This window comes from Halichoerus grypus, chromosome 7, assembly GCF_964656455.1.
Source record: "Halichoerus grypus chromosome 7, mHalGry1.hap1.1, whole genome shotgun sequence".
NCBI lineage: Eukaryota > Metazoa > Chordata > Mammalia > Carnivora > Phocidae > Halichoerus > Halichoerus grypus.
Window position 1 is genome coordinate 78,684,794 of NC_135718.1, and position 25,630 is coordinate 78,710,423.

At 40.2% G+C, this 25,630-nt stretch overlaps 1 protein-coding gene across 4 annotated transcripts in view; it reads right to left on the reverse strand.

The window, feature by feature from the left end:
* Positions 1-6,615: 6,615 nt before the first annotated feature.
* The window catches only part of A1CF (APOBEC1 complementation factor), an 80,078-nt gene continuing 61,063 nt past the window's right edge, over positions 6,616-25,630 (reverse strand). Inside the window, exons 8-13 of one of the 4 annotated variants that reach the window (XR_004926907.2) lie at positions 23,095-23,368; positions 20,733-20,938; positions 17,980-18,116; positions 17,124-17,266; positions 11,160-13,872; positions 6,617-10,793 (exon numbers count right to left, since the gene is read on the reverse strand). Coding sequence is in view for 3 of the 4 variants with exons in the window: in XM_078077806.1 (XP_077933932.1) it covers positions 13,721-13,872; positions 17,124-17,266; positions 17,980-18,116; positions 20,733-20,938; positions 23,095-23,368 (912 nt within the window). In the remaining variant the exon portion in view is untranslated. Of the gene's footprint in view, positions 13,873-17,123; positions 17,267-17,979; positions 18,117-20,732; positions 20,939-23,094; positions 23,369-25,630 lie in introns of all 4 variants that reach the window. The other 3 variants (XM_078077806.1, XM_036123411.2, XM_036123410.2) reach the window with 3 other exon arrangements.

Below are 25,630 nucleotides of genomic sequence, written 5' to 3' on the forward strand. Positions count from 1 at the left end.
TGATTTATCCCAGCTCTTATCAGAAAAAACAAGCCAACGGAGCTCACGCTTGGTACTAATAAGTTACAATGTAACCACACACACACACACACACACACACACACACACACACACGTTTAAATTTTCATAACTACCAGATGGAGGATAGGCTAATAGTGCTCACACGCTACCACTGCCTTTGGAAAGAGCAGGTCGGAGAGGGCAATTATCTCTCAAAGGAAGATTTCCCTGGTTGTGTTCTCAGTAGGACAGCAGAAGGTTGTTTCTGGGATTATGTCAGCAGAATTGAATCGCCTGTAGGAGCTACCAAGATAAGAGGAAATCAGGCTTCCCTTGAAAATGTTTTATTGCCTAGGGTCCTGGTTCCACGGTTGCACACACTTTGGGGAAGATACAGTGCCTTCCTTGGGGGCTGGAAATGCGGAGGGTGAGCCATGCCTATCTCGTCAGTTGATGCGAATTTTGAAGGTTCTTAAGAAAGCACACCAGCAATATCTTTAAAGCCTGTTATGAAGAATCCTTATGTCGATGAAAGAAGATAGCGTAGCCTTTAGAACAAATATCAAAGAGCATCACGTCCAGCCGTTTCATATCACAGAACCAGAAATGCAGGCCCGCAGGTGATAGAGGACTTAACTGGGGGCCGCAATTAGTTGAGCCAACATTTTTCCCTTTTTCTTTTTTCTTTTTCTGCTAACGTACTTTCTTGTACCCAGATCACCAGAATCCTCATCCCTTGACTTCTCTAATTGCCATGTTGCTTTTACTATTTTTATACCCATTTGTTTGTTTTGTTTATTTTTATATCGAGGTCTTGCTGACATCATCAACGAAAAACATAATAGAATCATACAATTTGGTGTTTTGACATGTATGTACTCACAAAGCCAACACCACGGCCGAGATGATGAGCAGAGCACTTCCGCCTTCAGGGTTTGGTGCTGCTGGTGGAATCCATCCCTCTGCCCTCCCCCAGGCAACCACTGATCTGCTTTCTCTCACTGTAGGAGGGTCTGCAGATTCTGGAATTTTATATAAATGGAATCACACAGTGTGTACACTCTTGGTTTGGTGTTCTTCATGTAGCATACTTATTTTGAGATTCATCTATGTCATAGCATGCATCAGGGGTTCATTCTCCTTGCTGCCGAGCGACATTCCTTGTATAAATGTATCAAAATTTATTTGTTTATTCATTTATTGGTAAGTGTTTGGGCTTTTCCCAGTTGTTAGCCCTTATGAAAGAAGCAGCTATGAACATTCACGTACAGATCTTATTTCTTCTTTGTTTGTTTGTTTCATTGTGTACTGGCCAGAACCCCACCCGGCACAGTGCTGAAAAGAAGTGGTAGAATTGTTCCTGATTTCACGGGGAAAGCCTAGAGTTTCTCACCATTTATATGAGGTTAGTCATAGATTTTTTTTGTAGATGCCCTTCATCATTTTGAGGAAGTTCTCTTTAATTCCTATGGGGCTAAACATTATTATGATCACAAGGTTTTAGAGTTTCTTTGTCTGATTTTGATATTGCGGTAAAGCTGGCCTCCTAGGAGAAGCAGGAAAATATTCCTTCCTTTTCAATTTTCCAGAAGAGTTTGTATGGAATTGATATTTCTTCCTTAAATATCTAGTAGAGTTCATCAGTGAAGCCATCTAGACATGACGTTTGCTTGTGGGGATGTTTTTATCTACAAGTTTAATTTCTTTAATAGCCATTGGACTATTCGTGTTATCTATTTCTTCTTGATTAGACCTTTGGTAATTTACGTCTTTCAAGTAATGTGCTCATTTTACAAACTGCCGAATTTCTTTTGACATATTTGTTCATGATATTCTTTTATTATCTTTTTAATATCTGCAGAATCTGTGGTGTCTTAGTTAATTTTTCTTTTCTCCTCTTTTTCCTGACCAGTTTGGCTAGAGGCTTACTAATATTATTGATCTTACCAAAGAACTGCCTTTTGGTTCTGTTGATTTTCATTCTCATCTTTATTATTTCCTTCAGCATGCTCTAGTGTGCCCTCTTTTTCTATATTAAAAAATGATTTGAGGCCTTCTTTCTAATATATGTATTTAGTACTATACATTTCTCCCTAAGTACCTTTTTGTGCTATCCCAGATACTTTGATATGGTGAGTTTTCATTTTCATTCAGTTCAACTTACGTTCTAATTTTTTTTCTTTGACTCTTTTTTTTTTGGAAAGCATATTACTCAGTATCTAAATATTTGGGTATTTTCCAGATCTCTTTCTTTCGGGGAGGGGGGCTTGGCTTTTTTATTTTCTAAACTAGGCTTCACACCCCATGTGGGGCTTGAACTCACAAACTTGAGACCAAGGGTCGCCATCTCAATACTGACTGAGCCAGCCAGGCGCCTCTTCCAGATATCTTTCTGTTACTGATTTTCAATCTGATTCTATTGTGATTGGAATGTACTCTGTATGACTGGAATTCTTTGAAATTCACTGAGATTTCTTTTATGGCCCCAAATATGGTCTATCTGGGTAAATATTCTTGTGTATTTTAAAAGAACACATAATCTGTTGGTGTTGGGTAGAGTAGTCTATAAATGTTGATTAGGTCAAATTAGTTGAAAAAATTAGCATTTTTCAAATCTTTCATATTTTCACTGATTTTCTATTTGTTCCATAAATTACTGAGAGTACATTTCAATCTCCACCCATAATCATGAATTTCTTTATTCCTCCTTTCAATTTCCCCAGTTTTTGCTTCATGTATCTTGAAGTTCTATTAGTAAGTGTATAAACATTTAGGATTGTTCTGTCTTCTTCAAATTAACTCCTTTATCATTATGAAATAGACGTCTTTTTTCCTGGCCATAATCTTTGACATGTCTTTTGAGTTTTTTTTCCCTGAGTATGTGTAGCATGGGGTGAACCTGGAATTTATGTCCATTAATACACAGATTGAAGGATTTCCCCTCCCCACTCTCCTTTCTGGGATTTCTCTTATGTTCTGTCTCCAGGGACTCCTTTGCCTCATCCCTTTGGCTAAAAGGGTGTGTTTTCTGAGTCTTACCTTCCTGTGGTCTCATGCAGCTCTATACCACTGGGTCTGGTCTCTGGGTAAAGAGGCTAGAGAACATAGTTACAATGAGGATTCTCTCCATATTCTTCCTCCTCTGCCTGGATAGGGGAGTCTTCTTGGGGGGGGGAAGTGGGGGAGGTAGGAGGGGAAGGGGGGAAGGGCGAATAGGGGGAAATGGGCTCCCCTGTGCTGCTGTTGCCGTCAGTCTGACCACTGCATCCAGGTAAGGAGGTCAGCGATGGGCAGGACTGGGAGAGAAAAAGAATAAAAAAAGAAAAAAATAAAGACAATCCTCCCTCCCCCTTCCCCACTGTCTGGTTCTTCCTTTCTTGGGCCTCTGGTTAAAAAGGGGGCTTTCCCTTGGAGGTTTTAGCGTTCATACTTGTCAAATTTTGTGACTCAGGTCACCCTCACATTAAATCCTGAGGAAATAAAGGAGAAAAAAAAAACCCCCAGAAAAGTCACTACCATCATGGATTAGTCTTCAAGTTTTGCCTTTCCACCTCGAGGAGCCTGCTAGAATTTTCTGTTGTAATCAGTGGGGAAATAGAATGCTGTTGGGTTACTTGTTTGTACAGCACCAGAAGTCTGCGAGCCTGATTTTTTCCTTGTTCCTTAGAGAAGCGACCCTGGAACTTTCCATCAGAGCCCTATGTCCTCTTTGTAGATTTTTGTAATACTAATGATTTCTATTTATTGGGTTTTCACCATGTCAGACACTGGGATGAATACTCTAATGTACCTGATCTCAATAAATCCTTGTCATAACCCTCTAAAAGAGAGATTAGAATTTCTCTTCAATAGATGAGGAAACAGAATCAAGCAGTTTGTTTTCCCTGTGTTTCCAACAGTTAGTCATTGGTAGAGCAGATTCCATTCTGACTGGTTCCCAGGCCTCTGCTCCTAATCATTCTGCAAGGTAGCATGGGATTCAGAAGAATGATTGGAACTGCGTTGAGGTGGACGTTGAATATTATTTTTCTTTAACTTGAGTTGACATAGTAGTGGGAATGGATCCAGATTCCCTATGTTCTTAGTTTTTCAGATTTCTTTCTTCTCTCTCTCTCTGTCCGCATTCTATTTGGGGGATGAGGTGCATGCATTTTTCCCCTTGCTTTTCCATGACACTCTGTCTGTACCATAAATCACTTTCTCCCACTCTTTAACTTCCTTTAAAAACCCTGTAAATTCTTTGAATTGCTAAAGCTTTTGGAAAACCGGAGCCAGAAAGACTTGCATGGAGCCCGTTTGATGTTTGGCCAGATATTTTCATTGAAGCAATGAGAGATGGGCTTGCTGAGAAAGGAGGAAAATACAGCAAGGATAGAAGGAAGTTAATATCTTCCCTTCTCTTCTCATCCCTTCCCTTTCCTTCTTCTGTCCCTCATTCCCCCCTCCTTCGTCCTCCCCTCCCCCTCCCTCCTTCTTTCCTCCCTCCCCTCTCCTCCTCTCCCCTCCTCTCCTTCTCCCCCTTCCCCTCCCTCCTTCTCTGCATCCCTGAATCCTTCACTCTCATCCCTCCCTACCTTTCTTTTTTTCTTTCCACTCGATCAGCATTTCTGAGCACCTCCTACCTACCAGGTGTATACAACTTCCTTAGCTTTTATTCTCCTCCGTACGGGGCCTATGCCCCTGCATGGTGACAACAGCAAGTTATTCATAGACTCAGAAATCGGGTGGGTTTCACAGGGTGGTGTACGGAAGTGCTGAATCACTATACTCTCCACCTGAAACTAATAGAACACTGTATGTTAACTCATCGGAATTAAAATAAAAAGTGAAAAAAAATGGGGTTGGTTTCTCTGATTTTGCATAACAGCTTCAGTTACTCAGCTGACAGACACATTTGCTTGCCCTGTGAGCTTCTACCTCTTTACTTTTGTATCCGCTATCCATCGCTCACAGCAGACTGTCCTGAAACCCAGTCACTTCAGAAAACGCTTCCTGAGCCACAGCTCCTGCAGGGCGACATCCAGGTGGCCCATAGCTTTGGCCTGCACTCCGGACCCTCTCCCCCTCTGCAGCCGCCGTGTTGGCCCTGGCAGTGGTCCGTCAAGGCTCTACTGGGACCAGACCTGCTTCCAAGGCCCAGCCACGTGGCTGTGGGCAGCCCTGGGTTCCTCACGGGCTGTTGGCTGGAGGCTGCCTTCGGTTCATTGCCCTTTGCACAGCTCACGGCCCCGGCGGCTGGCTTCATCAGGGTGAGCGAGCAAGACCCAGCGAGAGGCCGGAGCGATGGGAAACATGATGTGTTAGAACCTCATCTTAGAAGTGCTGTTCTTTAGAGGCAAGCCGCCAGGTCCAGTGTGCCTTTGGGGGTGGAGATGATATAGCGGTGTGCATACCAGGAGGGGGACCCCTGGAACCGTCCTTACCACAATGTACTGTCAGTGGGTGACAAGATGTCAAGAAAGTCTGAGGTCAACCTCCAGCTTCCTTGTCGTTGGTGAAGGAAGGGCTGCCAGGGGACCTCGTGTGCCTTAGTTCATTTTGCCCTCACCGCTCTCCTGGGGTGCAGGTGTTGTGGCGGGCTCTGCTAGTTCTCCTCAATACTCCTTATTCCACTTTTCCATGGCAAAATGATTTTTTATGATTGCCCAGATGAGGACGGCAGTTCATGTCCTCCCTTGCGCCTCAGCGTGGCCACATGCTTCAGTTCTGCCCAGTGGGGTGTCAGCCACTGTGAAGTGTGGTAACGTGCAGCTGGTCTCCTCAAGGGAAGGCTAGTTAGGGGGTCCTTCCCTCTCTTCCTTTCCATCTTCCTCTACCTTTCTATTTGGAATGTATATGCCACCATCTTAGTCGTGAGGTCGAGATCCTACCAGTAAGGAGGACAAGAAGAAAGACCGGTTCCTGACACCGTGAAGCATTATACCAGCATCGTACTAGCTGTTGGGACTTCTGGGGCGGGGGATGGTAAATTGTTATCTGATGTAAACCACTGCCATTTTGGGTAGGGTCATTGGCAGCCGACCCCAATCCTAGGGAAGTCGAAACTTAGTACTTAGAAGCGGGGGCCACCTGTAACAGAGGCCAAAATAGGGGGTGTTGGCCTAGTGCAGGGTTGGTGGACTTGTTGTAAAGGGCCAAATGGTAAATATTTTCGGCTTTGTGGGCTGTCCATGGTCTTGTCACAGCTTTTTCCTTTATGTTTAAATGCCTTTTAAAATGTAAAAAATGTCTTGGCTCAGTCCTTTGAAAAGCTCACAACCATTCTTAGCTCAAGGACCAACAAAGCACAGGCAGCTGGTTCTGGCCTTTGAGGGATGGTTTCGGACCTCTGGTCTTGTCCATTAGGGATGGGCAAATGTTGGCCTCAGTGCTCACTGACCTTTCTGGAGGCACGCTTTCTCATTATGTGTAGTCTCTGGGTATTTCTCTTGTTTTCTTTATTGATTGGAAAATAATGCACCTAATTATTAAACGTCACATTTACTCTCAGAAGATGCACCAGAGGGAACTTTCATAAAAGATGCGAATGTAAAGAAATCACCAAAAGGATACCTGCAATTATAGTCATTAATATTGAGGTATTTACTAAAAAAAAGAGTAAAACTGTGGCATTCGGGAGAGAAAAAAAGAAATCAGCAGCTCATGTTGGTACTTTTTAAAACTTTATAATGTTACTTGAAAATTCAATTGAAACCATGTTGTCATTTTGAAATTACACTAGTCATCACAATACTGCATTACTTCTCATTTTACGTGATTTATGATCCTGTGGTACCATTATATTTATCTCTTCCAAACTCATGATCGTTTTCCCAATGAACGGATGTTGTAATTTTACTCGGTATATTTAGATAGATCACAGTTCTATAAAATACTGTACTCAAAGTACAAAAATAAGTGCCTTATGCACATTCTTTAATACTGTTTTTAATCTCTCTCTCTTTTTTGGTACCTCAGCTAACTAACTTCACATAAATAAAGTCATTAATAACAACAAGGAGAAGAAGCAAGAGATGGTTTAACACCTGGAAACCAGAAACACAGTTTGCTGACAGCATTTTTTTCATTGATAGGGGATAATGATGTCTGGCTCTGTTGCAGCCAGAAAAGTAGGAAAAAAAAAAAAAAAGAACTCGTGAAGGAATAGAAACAAAAATACTAATAATTATATGAAACATTTAAACCAGTGACAATGATGGATTGATTTTAAATACACTTATCTGTGGCTCTTCTCCTCAGATCCCCTAAATCTCTTAGGAATTACAGTAGAATGTACCAAATTTCAAAATAAAATGTACATTTGAAAAAAACATGTATACCTCATTGCAAGTTATTTATTGCAAAACATATAGGTATAGATAACGCTTGTTAAAAAGATTTTCGAATTTTATAAACACGGGTATATTTAGAAAACAGAAATAGTTAACAACCAAAATGTTTTCAAGTGAGTAACAAAGCATACCTGCTCTTTAATGTCATAAATCAGTATGCGAACTTGTCAATTCCACCTTTTAAAGCATATTTTAAAGCTTCTGGACCTCTAATGAAAATTGTTTCTTCTTTTTTATTTTTTTCACTGTCTTTTATATTTCTTCTGGGGAACATATTTGAAAACTCATCTTACTTGAATAGCAATAATTATAGGTGAAGAGTTGTATGAATCTTTAAAAAGGCTTACTGTGCCCGCCTAGTATTTGGCAATAATAGTTGAAACTTAAAATTTAGAACAGAGTTGGTTTAACTGTGGGGATTCCAACTAAGTGAAACAAACTACCAACTGGTACTGGTGAACTTAAGTGTAATTATATTCAGTTTATAAAAATGCAGAATGGATCACTAGACTGTGAACTCTACTGTGGAATTACATGCTCACATAGAGACACACACACACAAATGTTCATAGTTTCTGGCATAAGAGAAGGTGCATGGTAAATACAGATTGATCATACATTCTACGAAGGAGAGGCTTGTGGGTTTATAGCAGTAGAGATTATAATTTATTTTCTTCACTAAGATTAAGAATTAATGAAAGAGTAAAAAAGAAGTTCTATAAAAAAGGAAACTATCTGTCGATATTATTTTCCATTAAGAACTATTTAAACTTTATATGAGATTATATGAGGATTTTTGGTAAAGAATAGTTCATGAGCAGCCATAACAGCGAAGTGAGATGCAGGTGTTTAAGCAAACCTGTAAAACATGGACGGGAAAAAGGCAATGGGTCCTGTAAGATGAAGGTTTACATTGGAAGTCCTTTCTGGTTTGCCATGTGAGGGGCTTCGTTTAAGAAAGAAAGGAACCAGCAAATCCTCTGAGACCCTACTAATGCCCTTTCATCTTGTCCCCTGTCCAGTCTGGTCCAGGGGTTGCACGCTCGGGACGCCAAGCCCAGGGGCTGTGAAGGACAATGGGACCAGAAAGGGGTTGGGTGTGGGGTCACTGGACGGAGAGTGGCTTGAGGGTAACCACGCAGGAGAAGATGACAAGTTCCTCTCTGTTCATGAGGCTCCCATCCCAGTCAGAAAGATGGTGTTAGGCCCTTTTGTTTAAGGTGTACCTTCTCTGGAGAGGATAAAGCAAATTCTACAAGATTTTAAAAAAAGAAAAGAAAAAAAAAGGAGACATACAGATGGGGTCACTGTATGTTGTCTGAATTGGGACACAGTTGTGAGTACGAAGAGCTATTGTTAACATGGTTACGGTGGGACCACAGACATAAGCCAGGGCTATCCCAGCAAGCCAGGACCTACCGTCACCCCAGAGACGTTGCTAAACACTGGGTGGGGTTAACATTCTTCAGGTTCCAAGAATTTCCTGCTGGCAGCTTACTCTCTTTAAAGCACTGTTTCTTGGCATCTCCCCTCCCCTTAGACAAAGGAACATAGGTGAAGAGAAAACAAGGCATATTCAATAGGAGAAAAGTGAGGTAGGGAGATGCGGAAGTGTTCTAGATTTCATTCCAGGCACGTTTGAATGAATGGAAGCTTCTCGTTTCCAGAAAAATAAGTGAATTATTTTTCACTTCTATATTGGTTACTAATTTCTCTTCACTATTAGCTGAAGTTTAACGTTTTCTTTTAACTTTTCTACAAAACTGAGGTGACCTGGGGATGCAAAAAGTTGGCATTCTCCCATAAATGAACCTATGTGTTCAAGGTATGCACTGCTGTCCCTATTAAACTCACACATTTTACTTTCTGTATAAACACTGTAAGAAAAAGGTGGCTTTTAAAATGGACATTTTGGGAACAATAGAATATTCTGTATCCATGTTTTTATTGACTGAAATTTTTAAAAAATGTTTTACTCCATAAGTAAAGTGATAGGGCATGGGGGTCAGAAAATCTCATTTTTCTAATGGTTTTACTCATTATAGCAGGGCTTGCTTTACTTTGTTCTAACGTTGGCAAATATAAATATATATATCCTGGTGGACACATTACATTTTCTTTGGCTATGTTCTTGAAAAGCTTGAAGCATTTTCAAGACATCACTAGAATGAAGTAAAATCTCAGCATCAAATTTGATGATCAGGTCAATTAAACACGTAACTATTACACATCAGGTAGGAATATTGGTTGCTTAGTTTCTCTGTCTTCTAATAAGTACATTAAAATTCCTAAATTATGCTACTAATATTTTCTTTTAAAAGTATTTATCACAAAGTTCACTTAGGGTGTCACATTTGAAAACTAGTTTCATCTTGGACAGATGTATCTACAATAGGTAAAAATGTATCCACAAGATATAAAAAGTACCAAGTCTCCAGGTTAAGTTGTAGGTACATTTCATCTCCTGGGATTTTCTGTATGAATGCAAGGAGGGGATAAGTGATCATAGCCTCATGTGAATGCTGGAACACTTTGTTCACTTTTAATTGTAAGTTACTTTTGGGAAATCTTAGATAGACCTGGAGTCACACAGCAGTAATACATTTTATCCAACTTTGTAGCTTTGGAAAGACAATCTACTCAAAATACTAACTTTCTTTACTAACCCACATTCTTGAAAAGGCACCCTGGAGAATCCCCCAGTGCCCCATGGATTCAAATTGTGACCCAGTTGTCCAAGGCAGAACTATAAAACAGTCATTGAAAAATATAGTGAAAATGAGCATCAGTTGAAAATTATATTGAGACAGTATTTATGAAAAGCTAATCTATGTGATTTGAGGAATGTGTGTGTGTGTTTTTTTTTTTAATTTTAAGTAAAACTAAAACTAATTTCCTGAGTAACTATTATCAATACATAGTTACTGTGATTTCCATCCACCATTAAAAAGTTAAGGAACTATGGTTTGTTAGATATGTTTTGAAGTCAGTATTTTCTTAACACGAGGTAGCTTTCTAGCAGCATTTTGGGTGTTTTTATCCAAACACAGTGTGGTTTGGCCTGATACCAGGATTGGGCAGGAGTAGGAGAAGAAACCTAGCTATGTAGGAGAATGGTTATCTTGTTGCAGTTAAAGATGGTCTTCTAGCTACAGTAATGGGGTGAGAATAGGCAGCATTTTTACAAGTAAGAAAATAGATGTCCAATCTCACTGCTGCTCCATTTCCTCTTAAGTAACAGTGGTTGATTTTAATTTTCACTAAGCTATTAATTACCAAAATTTAAAAACTCAGTTCTTACTTACTAGATGCTTCTAAATTATTTGTTTGGGTATTCTGTTATCACTTGGTTGGTTGACTCATTTTATTTTTTTTATTTTTGGTTGGTTGACTCATTTTATTTTTTTTTATTTTTGGTTGGTTGACTCATCTTAATTTCCTCTTCATATAAAGAGTTTTTTTCTAGGAAACAATGAAGTAAGAAATAACAAAAAAATAGATACTGATGCACAAGATATAATAGGTATTAAATAGGTGCTAATTTCCGAAGTCTAAAAATACAAACATCATGCAAAATAAACCTTTGGTTCTACACATACTTTTTTAAAATCCCAGTGTTTAAAGTTTCAAACTCATTATAGCTGTATCATGAGTTTATAGGGCTGTGTAGTTGCCCTATAGTACTTAATTTGGTCAAAGTAAATACAGATGGCACAGTAGACACATTGATACTTTCTATGAATATGTTCTAATGGAATTCAAAGTATTCTCTAGATTTTACTAGAGTGAAGTAAAACTTCAGTAAAAAGTCAAACCACATCTACTCACTTGAATAAAATCAGTCCTTAGGAAGTAAATGTACAAATGCTTGTGTTTCCTTAGGCAAGTAAGGAGACGGTGCTCCCAGGGCAGTTTTCTTGATACTGCGATGCTTTTGTATATTTAGGTTTCTGTTCTTAGCCTTTAAAGAAAATCATAATGATTTAATCTGGAATAAAGATTTTTCTCATAACAGATTCCTATACTAACTGTTCATTCTGATTACATTTAAGACTCTTCTGGATCAGACCTTCTATTTGGCATTGGCTAGACATCCAGAGCACTGTTTTCTATTTTCAAAGATTTTAAAGAACATGAAAACTTTTGCTCTTGGAATTTGGAATGCTTTTTTGGACTAAGTAGGAACTTGCCTGCCCCGATGTCATTACTCTTTTTGAGTATAAAAACAGGTCTGTAGGGGAATGTCGATTTGGACCTAAGAATTGCTGATGGAGGAATTTTTCACTTTCTCATTTTTAAAATTAGTTTGGTCCAAGAGTTAGTTTGAAGCCAATATGAATTATATTTAAATTCGTACTTTTTATGAGCTGAATACTTATAAAAATATTATTTGGCTATCTGTTTTAACTTAGACAAATTTTTTCTTGCATTTTTCTACTTAATGAAAGTGAAATAAATAAGGAAAACATTAGGGGGTAGGGTTGAAATAGAAAGACTATAGCCATTCCCAAAGTTAGCTGCACATTGAAATCACCTAAGATCTTTAAATGCTGAGGCCAGGCTTCTCCCCATGATATTCTAATGTAAATGGGGATCCGGCGCCATCTTGGCATTGGTGGTCTGAAAAGCACTTCAGGTGTTCCTAAAGTGCAGCAAGTTTGGGAACCACTAGCCTAGGGCATATGAGGAACAACACGTAAAGCCAAAAGCACCCAGACTTTCAGAGTGTGACCTGTAGCCTTGAGACCTTTGATGTCTGATTGGAGTTAACAGAACTGAAAGGTTATAAGGACTTTTAATTGCTACTGGAATTTAGCTGATTTTGACTGGAATCTGGGCTGATGTTGGATCACAGGATTCCAATCAAGAGTTGACAAATTTTTCTGTCTTTGTATTTATGTTTTCCTTTGAGTCCTGTAGAATTGTGCCAGGGATTTTTTTTAGCTGGAAATTCTGGTGCTGTATGTCTTAAACCACTAATGAGACAGAAGCAGTAGTGATTGGTATTTGAAGTTCAGACCTCGATTATTTCTGTTTTGAACAAAAAGCTGTCATTTACAAGTATGGCAAGAAAGTAGTGCCTTCTGCTCCCTCCATCCCAGGTTTTGTAGCTCCTACATCCTCATGAGATGTTCCTGGAGAGAGGCCTAAAGCCCTAGGGAACTTTGGTCACTAACACCCTTGCTGGGTGTTTAAGAATCTGCTTCTAATCAGCAATGGGGGGGTGTAAGGTTTTCTGTGACCACTTCAAGACCAAAGGGCTTGATATGGTAAAACTGTCTGATATTTGTTGAAAGTAGAAGGAAGGCAAGGTAGAAGATTTCTTGGCAGCTTGACTATAAGTGGGTTAGACAGTCCAAGGCTGACCCCACATTAATAGAACTGTCTCTGAATGCTGGATGGTGGTCTAGGTGCTGTAAAAACACCCAAGAAATGAGAGTAGACCTTCACTCCTCTGTTTGAAATGACTTTTCAGCCCATTTGCTGAATAGGAGAAAGCATCCTATGTGATATTCTATAGATTGGATGTACTTTTTTATGGTATTTGACATGAGGAAAATGAGACTGATACGAAAATAAATCCAGGTGGACAAGTCAAAATGTTTAAAATGAGAAGAAGCCATTTTAAGTTGGGGTGATTATTGTGTTGGGGGACCCTTGGGAAGGATGGCGGCTCCAGGGAGGAAGAGGTGCAGGCTGATAAGTTAAATAAACAGTGGGCCTGGATTCATTTTATCCTTATCCGCAACACATCCCATTGATTTCCAGGCGGTCCCCGAGGGCTATAGGGGGCAGGGAAATGGTGACCTAGGACAGATTGATTCGGTAGAATTTTCAGACAGAAGCGATGTTGGCCCCATCAAACCTTGGGCTGTCTTTCACAGGCTCGGGCCTCAGAACATACTCCATGTGGTGGGCAACAGGGAAAACATTTCTATAAAAGCATCCTCGCACCCTCCCACTGCCTGTTTGCAATGTTGTGTATCACAAAAGCAGCTGTGAGCTGCGGTTAAGACTGGAGTTTACTTGCCTCCCTTTGTTGCCCCTAATTGGCCAGGTCTGCTCAGCCCTGAACACTTGCTGGTTAAGAGAGCTCTCTCCACATCATCGGGGTGTGTAACGCTTGCCCAAGTCACTCAGGAACCTGGGAGAACCAGCTTTTGGGGGCAATGGCTCTTAAGTTTTCTGGCAGACAAAAGCCTTCTCGACATTTGATTTCACTGGGAATTCATCCTCGTATCCTGATTCTACCATTAATATAAGCTGTGCAGTCTCAAGAAAGGCATCTCTTTAGGAAAAGTAGGACTTGTGATCGTAAGGAAACTGAATGAGAGGTTTATTTCTTCTAGAGAGAGTTTCATGTGTCTTAACTTAAAAGAAAGATATCTTCAGAAGGCTCCATATCCATCCCCTCGGGCAGTCACTGCAAAAGTGGGGTAGACCTCATACGTTGTATATGCTGCTAAATCCTGTCCGAGGGTCACCGCTTGTTTGAGCTGGGCTGTGGACACGGGTGCTGTTGCACTGGGGACAGCATATCCTGGAGGAGAGGCAGAGAAAACTTCATCAAAAGCCATTCACATTTGCTCCCTCTTGCTTTATTGTCTTCTCTTAGGAAGATGAAAAGTTAACCTCGCTTAAAGCCAAAAGTTAATATGCACATTAAAAAAAAATGAACTCAGGGGACCTAATATCTAGACTCATTGATTAGGGCACAGCGTGCCTCAAAGTGAGGTCAGCCGCATGTGCCAGAACGACTTCATGCTTAGAAAACTGGAAACACTGGGGAGACAGTCCAAGAAATGGAAACTTAACAGGATGCCGAGGTAATTAAAGTTTGAGATTTAGAACTTTTTCAGAGGCTCTCAGAGCTTATAAGGGAGGGGAGGTGACTGATGGGTTGGCAGGGCTGAGGGGTGGGGCTCTGCAGGTCTGCTTCTGTACCCATGCCCCCCACCTAAATGAAATGTTAAAAACCATTGCTTTTACCGAAGACATATAGGGAGTGGGTAGACCAGTAGGAAAAATTTGGAAAGTTTTATTACATTTCTACATAGCGCCATAAAAGCAAATACCTGGCCTGTTTACATTTAGACCTAACCATGAAGGGCAAAGACCTCTTGCTTCACCACCAAGCTGTCCGGTGTATTCGGATGATGCTCGTCCTCACCTTCAGAAGCCCAGGGCTTTGCATGGTACGGAGACCATCATGTGCGGTCACATTAGTATCATGTCTGGCTGATTGACATTCACTTTTAGAGAAAAGGGCATAACCGCTATCGTACAAAAGCAATGTTTCCCTGTTAATGTTTTAGATCAAAATTAAGCTATTTCTGAGATGATCCAAAAAAGTGTGAAGATGACAAGAAAAAGGGGAAAATTTTACTTAAGCAACAAACAGGGACCTGATTTAAAAAACAACAACAACAAAACAGTCCATTTGGTTTATGTGCTGTGGCAGTCATCCCAAACCCAGACACACTGATTTCTTTCTGGTGGCTTCTCAGGAAGCGGACGCAGGAAGCTGGCTGGACTATTTTTTAAAAAATTAAATCCACTCCTTGGCTTGGGCACTTTGGCCAGTAATGCTGACTAATGCACTACTGAAGTTTGGTATGTTTTCCAAGGATGTGAGAAATGTGTTACCAATTATGATTTTGGAAATAGTATTTCTAAATAAGTGAGTAAGAAATACACATGCGTGAGAGTGTGTGCATATGTGCGTGTGTCATATAGATTTTATCCTTGGGGATTTTGAATTTTCTTTTTCAATTTGGCTACTTTTTTTTTTTAATTTTATTTTATTATGTTATGTTAATCACCATACACTACATCATTAGTTTTTGATGTAGTGTTCCATGATTCATTGTTTGCATATAACACCCAGTGCTCCATGCAGAACGTGCCCTCTTTAATACCCATCACCAGGCTAACCCATCCTCCCACCCCCCTCCCCTCTAGAACCCTCAGTTTGTTTCTGAGAGTCCATGGTCTCTCATGGTTTGTCTCCCCCTCCGATTTCCCCCCCTTCATTCTTCCCCTCCTGCTATCTTCTTCTTCTTCTCTCTCTTTTTTTTTTAACAGTGTATTATTTGTTTCAGAGGTACTTTCTTAAGTGCAAGAGTATTTGGATTTTAAACAGATTCTTCCCTTGGAGTCTATTATCCTTTGCTTGACTCCACAGCAAAGTTATAAGAGAGGCTCTCAAACTCTTAGGCATTCCCAAGACAACTCCCATGCCCTAAATATTTTTTACTTCTTGCAGGAGCAAACAGAAGGGAGGAAAATGTCAAACATTCTGAGGTGAAAACGAATCCTTTCCAATGTGCAAGCAAACTGTAACATTCTGACAGGGGCTCATTTATTTTTATAGTACATTAGTTAGCTGTCTTTGGGGTGCAGCTTTCCGTGAGACAGGGGCTCACCTTTCTCCAAGAACTGAGAAACCCAGGCACAGGTCCCCAGTAGACAGACATGTCAACACCCCATTCTGTGGAAAGCGAGCCCAGGGTTGGTGGCCCCAGCACAGCCCAGGGGACCTGCCCTCTGGTGGCGGCAGCTGGGGCCGTGGTAACCTCGCAGGGGCGCACGACCCATCCTCCCCACGTTCTACAGAACAAAGCTGGAATTGAGGTCGTGTTCGTGTGTGAAGCGTGGTTAGCTGCCAGGATGGAAAACATATTTGCCGTTTTTGGGAAACAACAGAAAACGAGAGTGAGCCCAGGTGTTATGGATGGGAGGAATACAGCAGTTCTCACGCCTGAACGTGACCAGTGCATGACTGAATGGATTGATAGAAACGCCTTGTGTCTGGGTCCAGTCAGATCTCTGGACTGGTCTTAAGGGAGGTACGTTGACACAATGACACATCGGAGTGACCAATGTCTTCAAAAGAAATGAACTTTGCTTGCTAAAAAAGAATGGGGTTATTCAGAATAACTGTTAAGGAAAGATTTCCAAAACAAATTTCTTGCCTGGTCACTTTTAATCTCTAGAGGGTTCATTTTTTTAAATTATTAGCTTTTTTTGTAGGTACATAACAAATGGGGAAAAGTCTTTTAAATGGGACCGTGAAGGCGATCTGCAGATAGGCTTTATTCTGAGCAAACCATGTATGCTCCAGTCCCAAATTATAGAACACATAAACGAGAGCTGATTATCTTAAATATTGAACGGTTCCCCCTCTCTCTCTCTGTCTCTCTCACACACAGAGTTTTTGATTTAAAGCAACTTAAGAAAAATGTGACCTACACATTTCTTTCAGAAAGCAAAGCAATAAAAGTCAAGTTGAGTCGAAGATTGGGGTTGTGCAGGGAGTCCAAGGATTCCTTAAAAGCCATTGACCTTGGCCAAATTCCTTAATCATTCCTGTCCTTGGTTCCTTCAACTGGAGCCTTATGCTACAACCTACCTCTTGCGGCATCATGAACACTGCTGGCATAATATAAAGCACGCTGAGCATTTAGGGGAACACCTGGCACGCAGATAAACAACTATTAATAGGTAGTTCCAAACTTTCTTACCTAAAAAGTAAAAACCCCACCCAACCTGACGCAGAGACTGGCTCTTTCAAGGTCATGCAGCTGCTGAAGCCAAGCTGAGACTAGACACCACTTCCGCTCCTCGGGGAACCTTGATGGTTCACGCATCTTCCCAGTGTTTTTGGTCACAGATGGTGTAAATTGGATTTATTGTGGGTGGACTTTAAAAACGCTCGCAGAGTTCATGGTACCAAGGGGGTGTTTCTCAAACACCCGGGGCAGGTGCCATTTCTGGTGCCATTTTCCCTACCTGGGAAGGCAGTGGCGGCAGTTGCCGTGGTGGGAGCATCGGCCCCGTCGGTGGGAATGCCCAGCGTCTGCAGGGTGTACTCGGCCGCGTAGGTCTTTGCTTCATCCACGTAGGCACTTAGCTTCGGAGGCGTGAAGGGGTGGCTGCAAGGCATATTCAGTCATTACATTTGAGGAGCCGAGATGGGAGAAAACCCAAGTCGCTGTTCGTGGGCTGAGATGAGCAGATGATGGAATTTTGTGTGTGTGGTCTTCGTTCTCTTTGCATTGAAGACTCCTACAGGTATATGCACATAGGGATGTTTGTGACCTGGCCCAGGACAGCGGTGGTTGATAGGACGTGCCTGGAGCACACCTGTAACTCATCACACGGCTTTTCTGAGGTGCAGGTGAGACAGGATGGTTCCTAAAATATGTAGAAATGCAGGCTTGAGGTGGTGATACCCACCAATAGAGAGGATCTTTGATCCAAAATATAAGTGACTGGGCATGGTGTTGTCACATACAAAATGGCAATTTCATATGGTTCAACCTAAATACTACACAGATAAAATAATGGGCTATAGATCTGATTCCTGTTCCATTTTATGTCTGTAGTTTTTTATTGGTTGATTATACTACACCATCTTCATTGTCTGTGTGAAATTCGGGGCCTCTGAGATGCCAGTCTCCCACTTGGCATGTACATCCCCACTACACATCTCAACGTTTGCGTTTAATGAAAAATGAGCAAGTAGTAGATGCAAGTTTCTCTTATTTGGATAGTGATAAAATATTGATTTTACAAGAGACTTGATTTACAAGAGACTCTTATTCTAAAAAGCTTAAAAGATTAGGAATTTGGAGATGTTACCCACATTGCAGGATTCTGGCTGGCCAGGGCAGGAATGGTTATTTTGTATAAGAATAGTTGTCTTTGATCTTGTCCAATGGCTGAGTGCAGCTGATACACTGGTTGTCCCCAGTTGTTTTTCTGACAAATTTCTTCTAGTATCTACAGGAGTAAAAAAAAAAAAAATAAGTGATTTCTGTTTCAAATGTCACATTTGCATTATTTCTCCAGCTTTCAGGATTTAAAACTCTAATCTTCAGTGCTTAAGCTAATGTAAGAAAATATAAAATGCCATATGGTTTAATGACTCATAAAATTTAAGATGAACTCAACTTGAACTCCATTTAAAATGTTATATCGACTAATTCATAAAAATCATTTTCACACCATTTATTCGAATATGTTTTTAGTTTAGTCCATTAGCTGTAACTTTTTTACCAGTAGTTTAATTTTATGATTTGTTTGATATATTTATTCCATTAAAAAACTGGACTTTTCAGCACTGTGTGGCTGGACTCCCTCATGACTACCGTCAATCCTTCTGTTTATAATGGTTTAGAGAAAATAACCTAAGAATATATTCTTAACTTCATGTCGTTTGTCATAGGGTTTTAACTTCACATTTTCATAAAAAATCGAGTTAAACAGTTTAATGGTTACTAGTTACTGATGAGCATTAATAGATGGATGTTGACAGCTGTAGTGTCTTTGTTTGGCAAAATACCACTCCTGGCTGTTTTTACAAAGATCTGAGTTTCAGAATCTCCCTGCATGCTTTTTTCTGCCTTTATCACTACTCCAAACTGAATCTTGTCTAAAAGCACCCAATTTTTTTTTTCATCCCAAAGCCATTTTCAGTGGCCCACCTGCCCCGATGCTCCCATGAGTCAGCAGATTCAGGAAACCGTGCAAAACAGGGTCTAAGTCTGAAAAGAACAAGACTTGGGGACAGAACAGTGCCCTGGGCTGACTCCATGGAGCTTCTTATCTCATTGGTTCTGACACGAATCCAGCTGCAATTGCAGGGCCTTTTCCAGTGTATTAAGTCTGTGGATTGCTCCTATTTCTTCTACTGACTTTGCTTGTTACTGCTCTTGGCTGTGTAGCATCTCTTGTCGTCTACAAAGCATTCCCGAAGGTTCCTGGGCACCAGTAGACTCCTATAGCTGGCAGACATTCTCATTGTGCAAACACAAGCTCCAAGAGTGCGGACTCTAACTCCAGACTCTGCTGGGCACGCCTTGTTTCCCTGCTCTTGTCGGATGCCCACGACCCCACCATGGGGCTGTTCAGGCTCCATCTACATTGGTTTGGGTTGGCATAGCCTTCAATTTCTAAGCCGACCTTGTAGAGATTCAGAGACTAAATAAAGAACTTTCATTAGTTTGGAGAGGTAGTTCCTTATATATCTCTATAAACCACGACCAATTTCTAACCTGGGTTTAATATAAGAAGCAGAGATTATTCATCACACTGTGGCAGCTCTTAGAACTATTATATGGAATTTATAATGATTATTATTTTTTATTTTCTTTAAAGATTTCTAAGTATTCCAGGTCCTTAATGAGGTTCCTTATTTTGGATTTTAACCCAAGATTGACTGGATGACAAGCTTTTGTGTTTTCTGAGCAAAGCTTTACGATGACACTTAGTAGAATTTGCAATAATGGCCTGTTGATGTGTCCGTATCCTCTCACTGGATTGCCATATGATTTTTGATGGCAAGGACTGCATTATATTCCCTTTTCCATGCCCAGCACCTGACACAGTACTAGGTGTATGGTGGATGCCCAATAAATGGCTTTTGAACAAACAAATGAATGCTGTGTACCACTCTGCTAGGCATCCTTATTTTTAATTGCCTGGGTAGGGTTAGCAGAAACCTTAGATGAGCTAATTGGTATGTATAAGACAGCCATTGATCCTACAAAAATAATACTCATGATGAGCTTTTAGAAATCATAAGGCTACTTCCATACATTTGGGGCTTATACCTTTGGACCTGGAGTAGGGATGTTTACTCAAGGGTCCACAAACTATATCTCTGAACAACTGGGTATGGCTTCTTCAGCCAGTGTCTCTACAGAAAGCCTGGCATGCACTGCACACCCACAGGGAATAGGCTCAGGGTTCACATAGATCCTGTTTTGTTTTATTTTTACCCCTGTTATTCACTTTCCATCCTGGAACAGCTTTTATAACTTCTAATTTTCCAATAATAAAAACCACAGCCTCATGCAGAAATATGGAAACTTGGAGCTGTGGAATGAAAGCATTAAAATTTCACCATCATGCCCTTCCCCAAGCATAATCATCGTGGGAGACCTAATTGGATATGATAGATGGCATCTTATCATTAATACAAGTCCATGATATCACCATGGATGGTATGGTGTTTTCTCTCATACCCAGTGTTTCCAATAAAAGATGTCCTAAGTGGCCTATTCATTCCCAGCTCCTACACAGTAGGCGTTTATTTTGAGTCTTTGCTTCCTTTTATTTTCATGTAAGGTATCGGTTGATAATTCTTAATGGCTTTCAGGATCTTTGCATTCCAGTTCAGATCATTTAGGAAATATAAGAAAGCCTGTGATGGAACAGTGGCCCTCAGCAGTTAGCATTCTCTCACAGTAACTTATGTTGATTGGCCACTTTACCTATTTAACAAAACAAAACAATAGCCCAAGTAGGGATCAAGTCAGGTCATTTGATGAAAGGCAAATGTTGATGGTCTTTGGCCTAACTTAAGGAAACTATCTCTGGAATAACATTACCTACCTGGGGAGCAAGTTTAATTCCTTGGGGTTTTAAAGTGACAGGATTCATTGGGGTGAGCTCCATCCCAGGTAAAAGGTCATAGAGTTTGTCTTCTCTCTTGTCTCCCTTGACCTGGTATCCACGACCCAGGCCTGTATAGGCCAAATAGCCACGGCCGGCCAGTCCTCTCACTCCCGCGGCCCCTACAGGTACATTCATGTAAATTTCTAGGAACGTAAGAAGGCATTAAACTGAATCAAACCACCAGAAGATCACCCTGAATCTTACTGTAATGGAAAAGTTAGCCCAAGTCACATTGATCATTGCCCTCAAGATGCATAGAAAACTCTAGGATTCTAATGTAATGAAACTCAATATAACATAGGGTTTACCGTAAGTGTCTTGTTTATTTTTTTTGTCCTTTTTTTTTTTTTTTACTATCTGTGAAAGAAAGCCATACTCTCAAAGCTATTGATAAGTACATGAGCAACTTTAAAACTTCGACATAGAGAAAAAATTTGCAATTTCTATCTTCAGTTAACCTTTTGTTGACATTTCTCTATAGACTAATAAACGTTGGGAAGGTATTTAAACATCCCAGCATGGTATGACCACATGTATTAAAATAAGTCTTGCATTCTTATCATTGATCGGTAAATCAGAAATGGATTTTAGCTTCCCCAATAATCCCATCCCCAAGGATCAGTTGGGAAACGTTTGAACATTTAGAAAACATGTTTATAGGTTCACTATTTTCTGTTTTATGTTCAGACAATGTTAGGCTTAAATTTCCATTGAGTTTCATTAATAGATTCCTATTGATTTTTTGTTTTGCCATGTTGCTACTTTGATTTCCTATTGGTGGTGTAAAGTGATAAAAAAAATTAAATTGATTACCCTTCATCCATGAATATCATTCATTGATTCCTTTCTTGCTATAAGGTATTTTTTCCCTTGGAGTGGAGCTTGTTTTTTTTCCTACATTACAACTGGTTGACAATTTATATTTAATGTATAAATTATTTAATAATATGATTTCAGATTATAAATGCACAATACTTTAATGACATAATTTGTCATAGATTATCCTGGAGGAAAACCTGATGATTTCTTTTGCATTATAATTTTGGGTAGAGTGATTTTATTATGATTATGGAAATTTTAAGGCTGTTGAAGACTAGAACTTCTAGGATGGTCAATTCAGTTTTCCTGAAAAATAGTAAAACACAGTAAGATAATTGTTTTCACAGTAACCTGGACATGTCCCTTTGCTTCTAAGTAAAACCCAGGGACAGAGTTAAATACAGTTGGTTGCCGAATTGCCCAGAATGGTGTCATATTTGGAAAAATAGAACTGGGATTCTTTTGGCATTAATTCTATCCTAGCAGTACTATTTTGAAGGATTCCATTAGGCAGAGACAAACTAGTTTAATAGAAATTAAAAAATGCTTTCCTTATTGTCTGTGTTGCTTGAACTGAGCCCAGAGAACTGTGTGAACATTTGGAATTCTTGTAGGATTACATAGGAAAGATTTATTGTATGGTAGTCAGTCTTTCTTCTATTTGGACTTTACTATTTAGTTCTCCATATCCTGGAGAAATAAGTTGATTTCCTCAATAGTGGGGCTTCTTAGAAGACACAGCACATATTTCTAGGGGGAGGTCAGATGAAAGTATCTCATATATCTGTTAGAATATGTATGATAATTTGTGATTTATGTATGAATATGATGCCACTGAGATACCATTAAATACATATGTGCCTTGACTTGTTTTTTGCCATTTGAGATAACTGGTTTCCATTGGACCATCCTGCTTTCACTTGGGTTTTCTTTCATTCTTTTTTTTTTTTAAGTTTATTTATTTGACAGAGAGAAACATGCAAGAGAGGGAACACAAGCAGGGGAAGTGGGAGAGGGAGAAGCAGGCTTCCAGCTGAGCAGGGAGCCTGATGCGGGGCTTGATCCCAGGACCCTAGGATCATGACCTGAGCTGAAGGCAGACGCTTAACAACTGAGCCACCCAGGCACCCCTCACTTGGGTTTTCTAATGAGTCACATATGACTGCAATATGGTGGTCCAATGATAAGGGAGAAGCTAACTACTTAGTCTGCACAAGTTTTATGGGCCCAGGCAAAGATCAAATGTATGCATTAGACTCATTTGTGCTATATTCTGACCAAATTTTTTCAATAACCAGTTGTAATGTGAAAAAAGATTTTTATGGAAGGACAACTATTGATGTAACAATACTTGATTTTTCATAAACGATTTTTCCAGTCCTTTTCTCCCAGTGGGTCCATCCCATTTGTCTAAGGCTATTGCAATACAAATCATTTGAAATTGTAGAGTTATTCTAGAGCAAGAGCTGATGAGCGTTACCTCTAACAGACGGGGCTCGGATAATGGCCCTGTTGCCAAGATGTCCTTTGGTGGCTGGGAAATGAAGGCTGGGGATTGCTGTATAGGCTTGAGGAGCATAGAAGACAGGAGCTCCAAGGTAGGTTGTGGTGGGATCATAAACATGGCCCAAAGAGTAGGTGTACTCTCCTTGCAGCATGGTGCCCCTTCCACCCGTGCCTCGGGTGTACCTAACGTAACTGTCTTTGTCCACTGGTTTGGCTAGGGTCACTTCAATGGGGGAACCATCCAGCACCTGTCACAGAGAGCAAAGAAGAAGCAACATAAGAAGATATGAAGACAACCAAGTGTGGTTGAGCCCTGGGCTCTTGAGTGTTAGTCGATTTGCTGTTTTGCTCACAGACTGTCTCACTTATATGTATCTTGCCTCTTCATGAGTTCATGTTTGTGTGTCAGTTGAGTTTTCCTGAGTGGTTTTGTTGGAAAATTGCATATAATATGCAACGGGTTTGACAGGAACAAACTGGCCACTGGCCACTGACATACTGGTTATAAATTATGTGATGCAGTCACTGTGACAGAGAATTATGTGATACTTTTATGTGATAATATGTTTTAAGTTACATATTATATAATTCTAAGACCTTTTAGGTTACTAATGGGTGGAATATAATGTCTACATCTTAGCGCAGCAAAATGAAGGTGGAAGGACACCAATAAGGAAATCTTATCGATTGTTAACACTGTGGCATGGGTAGCCTCGTCAGGTCTTTCTGGCCCCCAGCCAGCTAAATGGTTTACTCCTTAGAGCAGCCACACGATGGGTAAGTTTTCATTGAAGGAGAAGAGAGGCTTAAAAGTGGGGCCCTATTTAAGGAAGAGAATCAAGGAGGCTACTGTGTTGTAGAGGCTACTGTGTTGCTCCCCATAGGTACCTGTGAAGCAGCTTTTTGACCTGCTAAAGAGCTGGGAACTGGCAGGGATAGCAGGGGCAGTACTGAGATTTCTCAAGTCATGCACTTCTTAAAATTTGTCCTCAAGAATTATTGGAGAGGCTTTTCTCTGATGCAAGTTTTGGACAGTTTGCGAACAGATCCAGATGTTGAAGAAAAAGGCTGTGTGTAGAGCTACACGCGTGACTCACTTTTCCGTATTGCTTGCGCACGCACGAGACAAAGATGGCTCTCAGTGAACGCTTGATGGATTGAGGTATTTCTTATCGATGGGACAAGGTGTTGTGAGGAAGCGTTTGTAGCTTCTTCTGTGTAAGACTATTATAAGCTTCTATTTTTATAAAGAAAAGAAGTAATATGAAGCATTCCCTCAAGAATTCCCTTTCACGGCAGCTCGCCATTTTGTGAGTGCTTCAGTGGTTCTGAGATCACTGAAGTCTGCTGGACAAAGTTGTGCTTCCTGGTTGTCACTTGTTCCTAGTTTCATATATCTGCCCTACTTTTTAAGAGCGGGAGCCTGTATCCAACATGTTAGATGGAATACACCGAAAGAGAGAATCCTGGTCATATTCAACTATCTCACACTGGTGTTGATGTAATTAGAAGAAACAGACCTGAGTATCCAAAGGAATGGGGTGATCTTACATATAAGATTCTTTATCTTCAGTCCTGTCTTGAGGAAAGTGAGAGACCCAAATAGGTCTCTGCTTCTAGGCCCTTCCATATCAGGAGACATTTTTAATGGAATGATTCTTTACTGCAAAGTCAGATTTCACATTGTAATAGATTTTGTGCTGCATTCAACTGCCCCTGTAATAGTGGTTTAAACTCAGTATTGTATTTTAGTTATTTGGTCTAGATGCTTCAAGAGCTAGGATGATATCTTATTAATCGGTATATTCCCAAGCCCAGCAAAATTCCTTGCACATCACAGATATTCACAAGTATTTCTAGAATAGATGAACAATCAAATGTAAAGCTCAGGTCATCACCTTTCCCTCTAAATAGGTTTCCTTTCCTGGCTTCTCTGACTGTCTCCAGTCTCCCATATTGAAAACTAATGACTCTTGCTCACTCCAACATCCAACCATTTCCTGGGTGTTTTGAATTCATCCCCCATAGCCCTGTGTGGAGCTTTATCCTACTTTCTATTCCTGCCCTTTCTCAAGCCCTATTTCTTCCTGTTTCTTCCTGACTGTCGTAGCTTTTGAAATAGTACCAATGACATGTCTCTTCCTACTCCATAAAATTGCAACTCTTAGTACATTCATTTCTCTAAATTGTATGTGATCATTACTCCATTACACAAAAAGCTTCAGTCTCACCTTGTCTAATAAGTTAACTATTAATATGCATATGTACACTCAAAGCTTGCATAGTTCCTAGGCAAACTTACTTTTGATTTTCCCATACAACATTATAGTTAAATATAATATTTGGTATATATTTTAATATATTGAATATATATTTAACCTTATATCACATTGCTATAAAATTTCTAGCTGTTAAAATTGGGAAAAATTTGAATATTTTTCCATTGTGATTATTTCAATGTAATTATTTAGCACTTAATTTATGACTGACTGTCCCTTCTCTGCAATCAT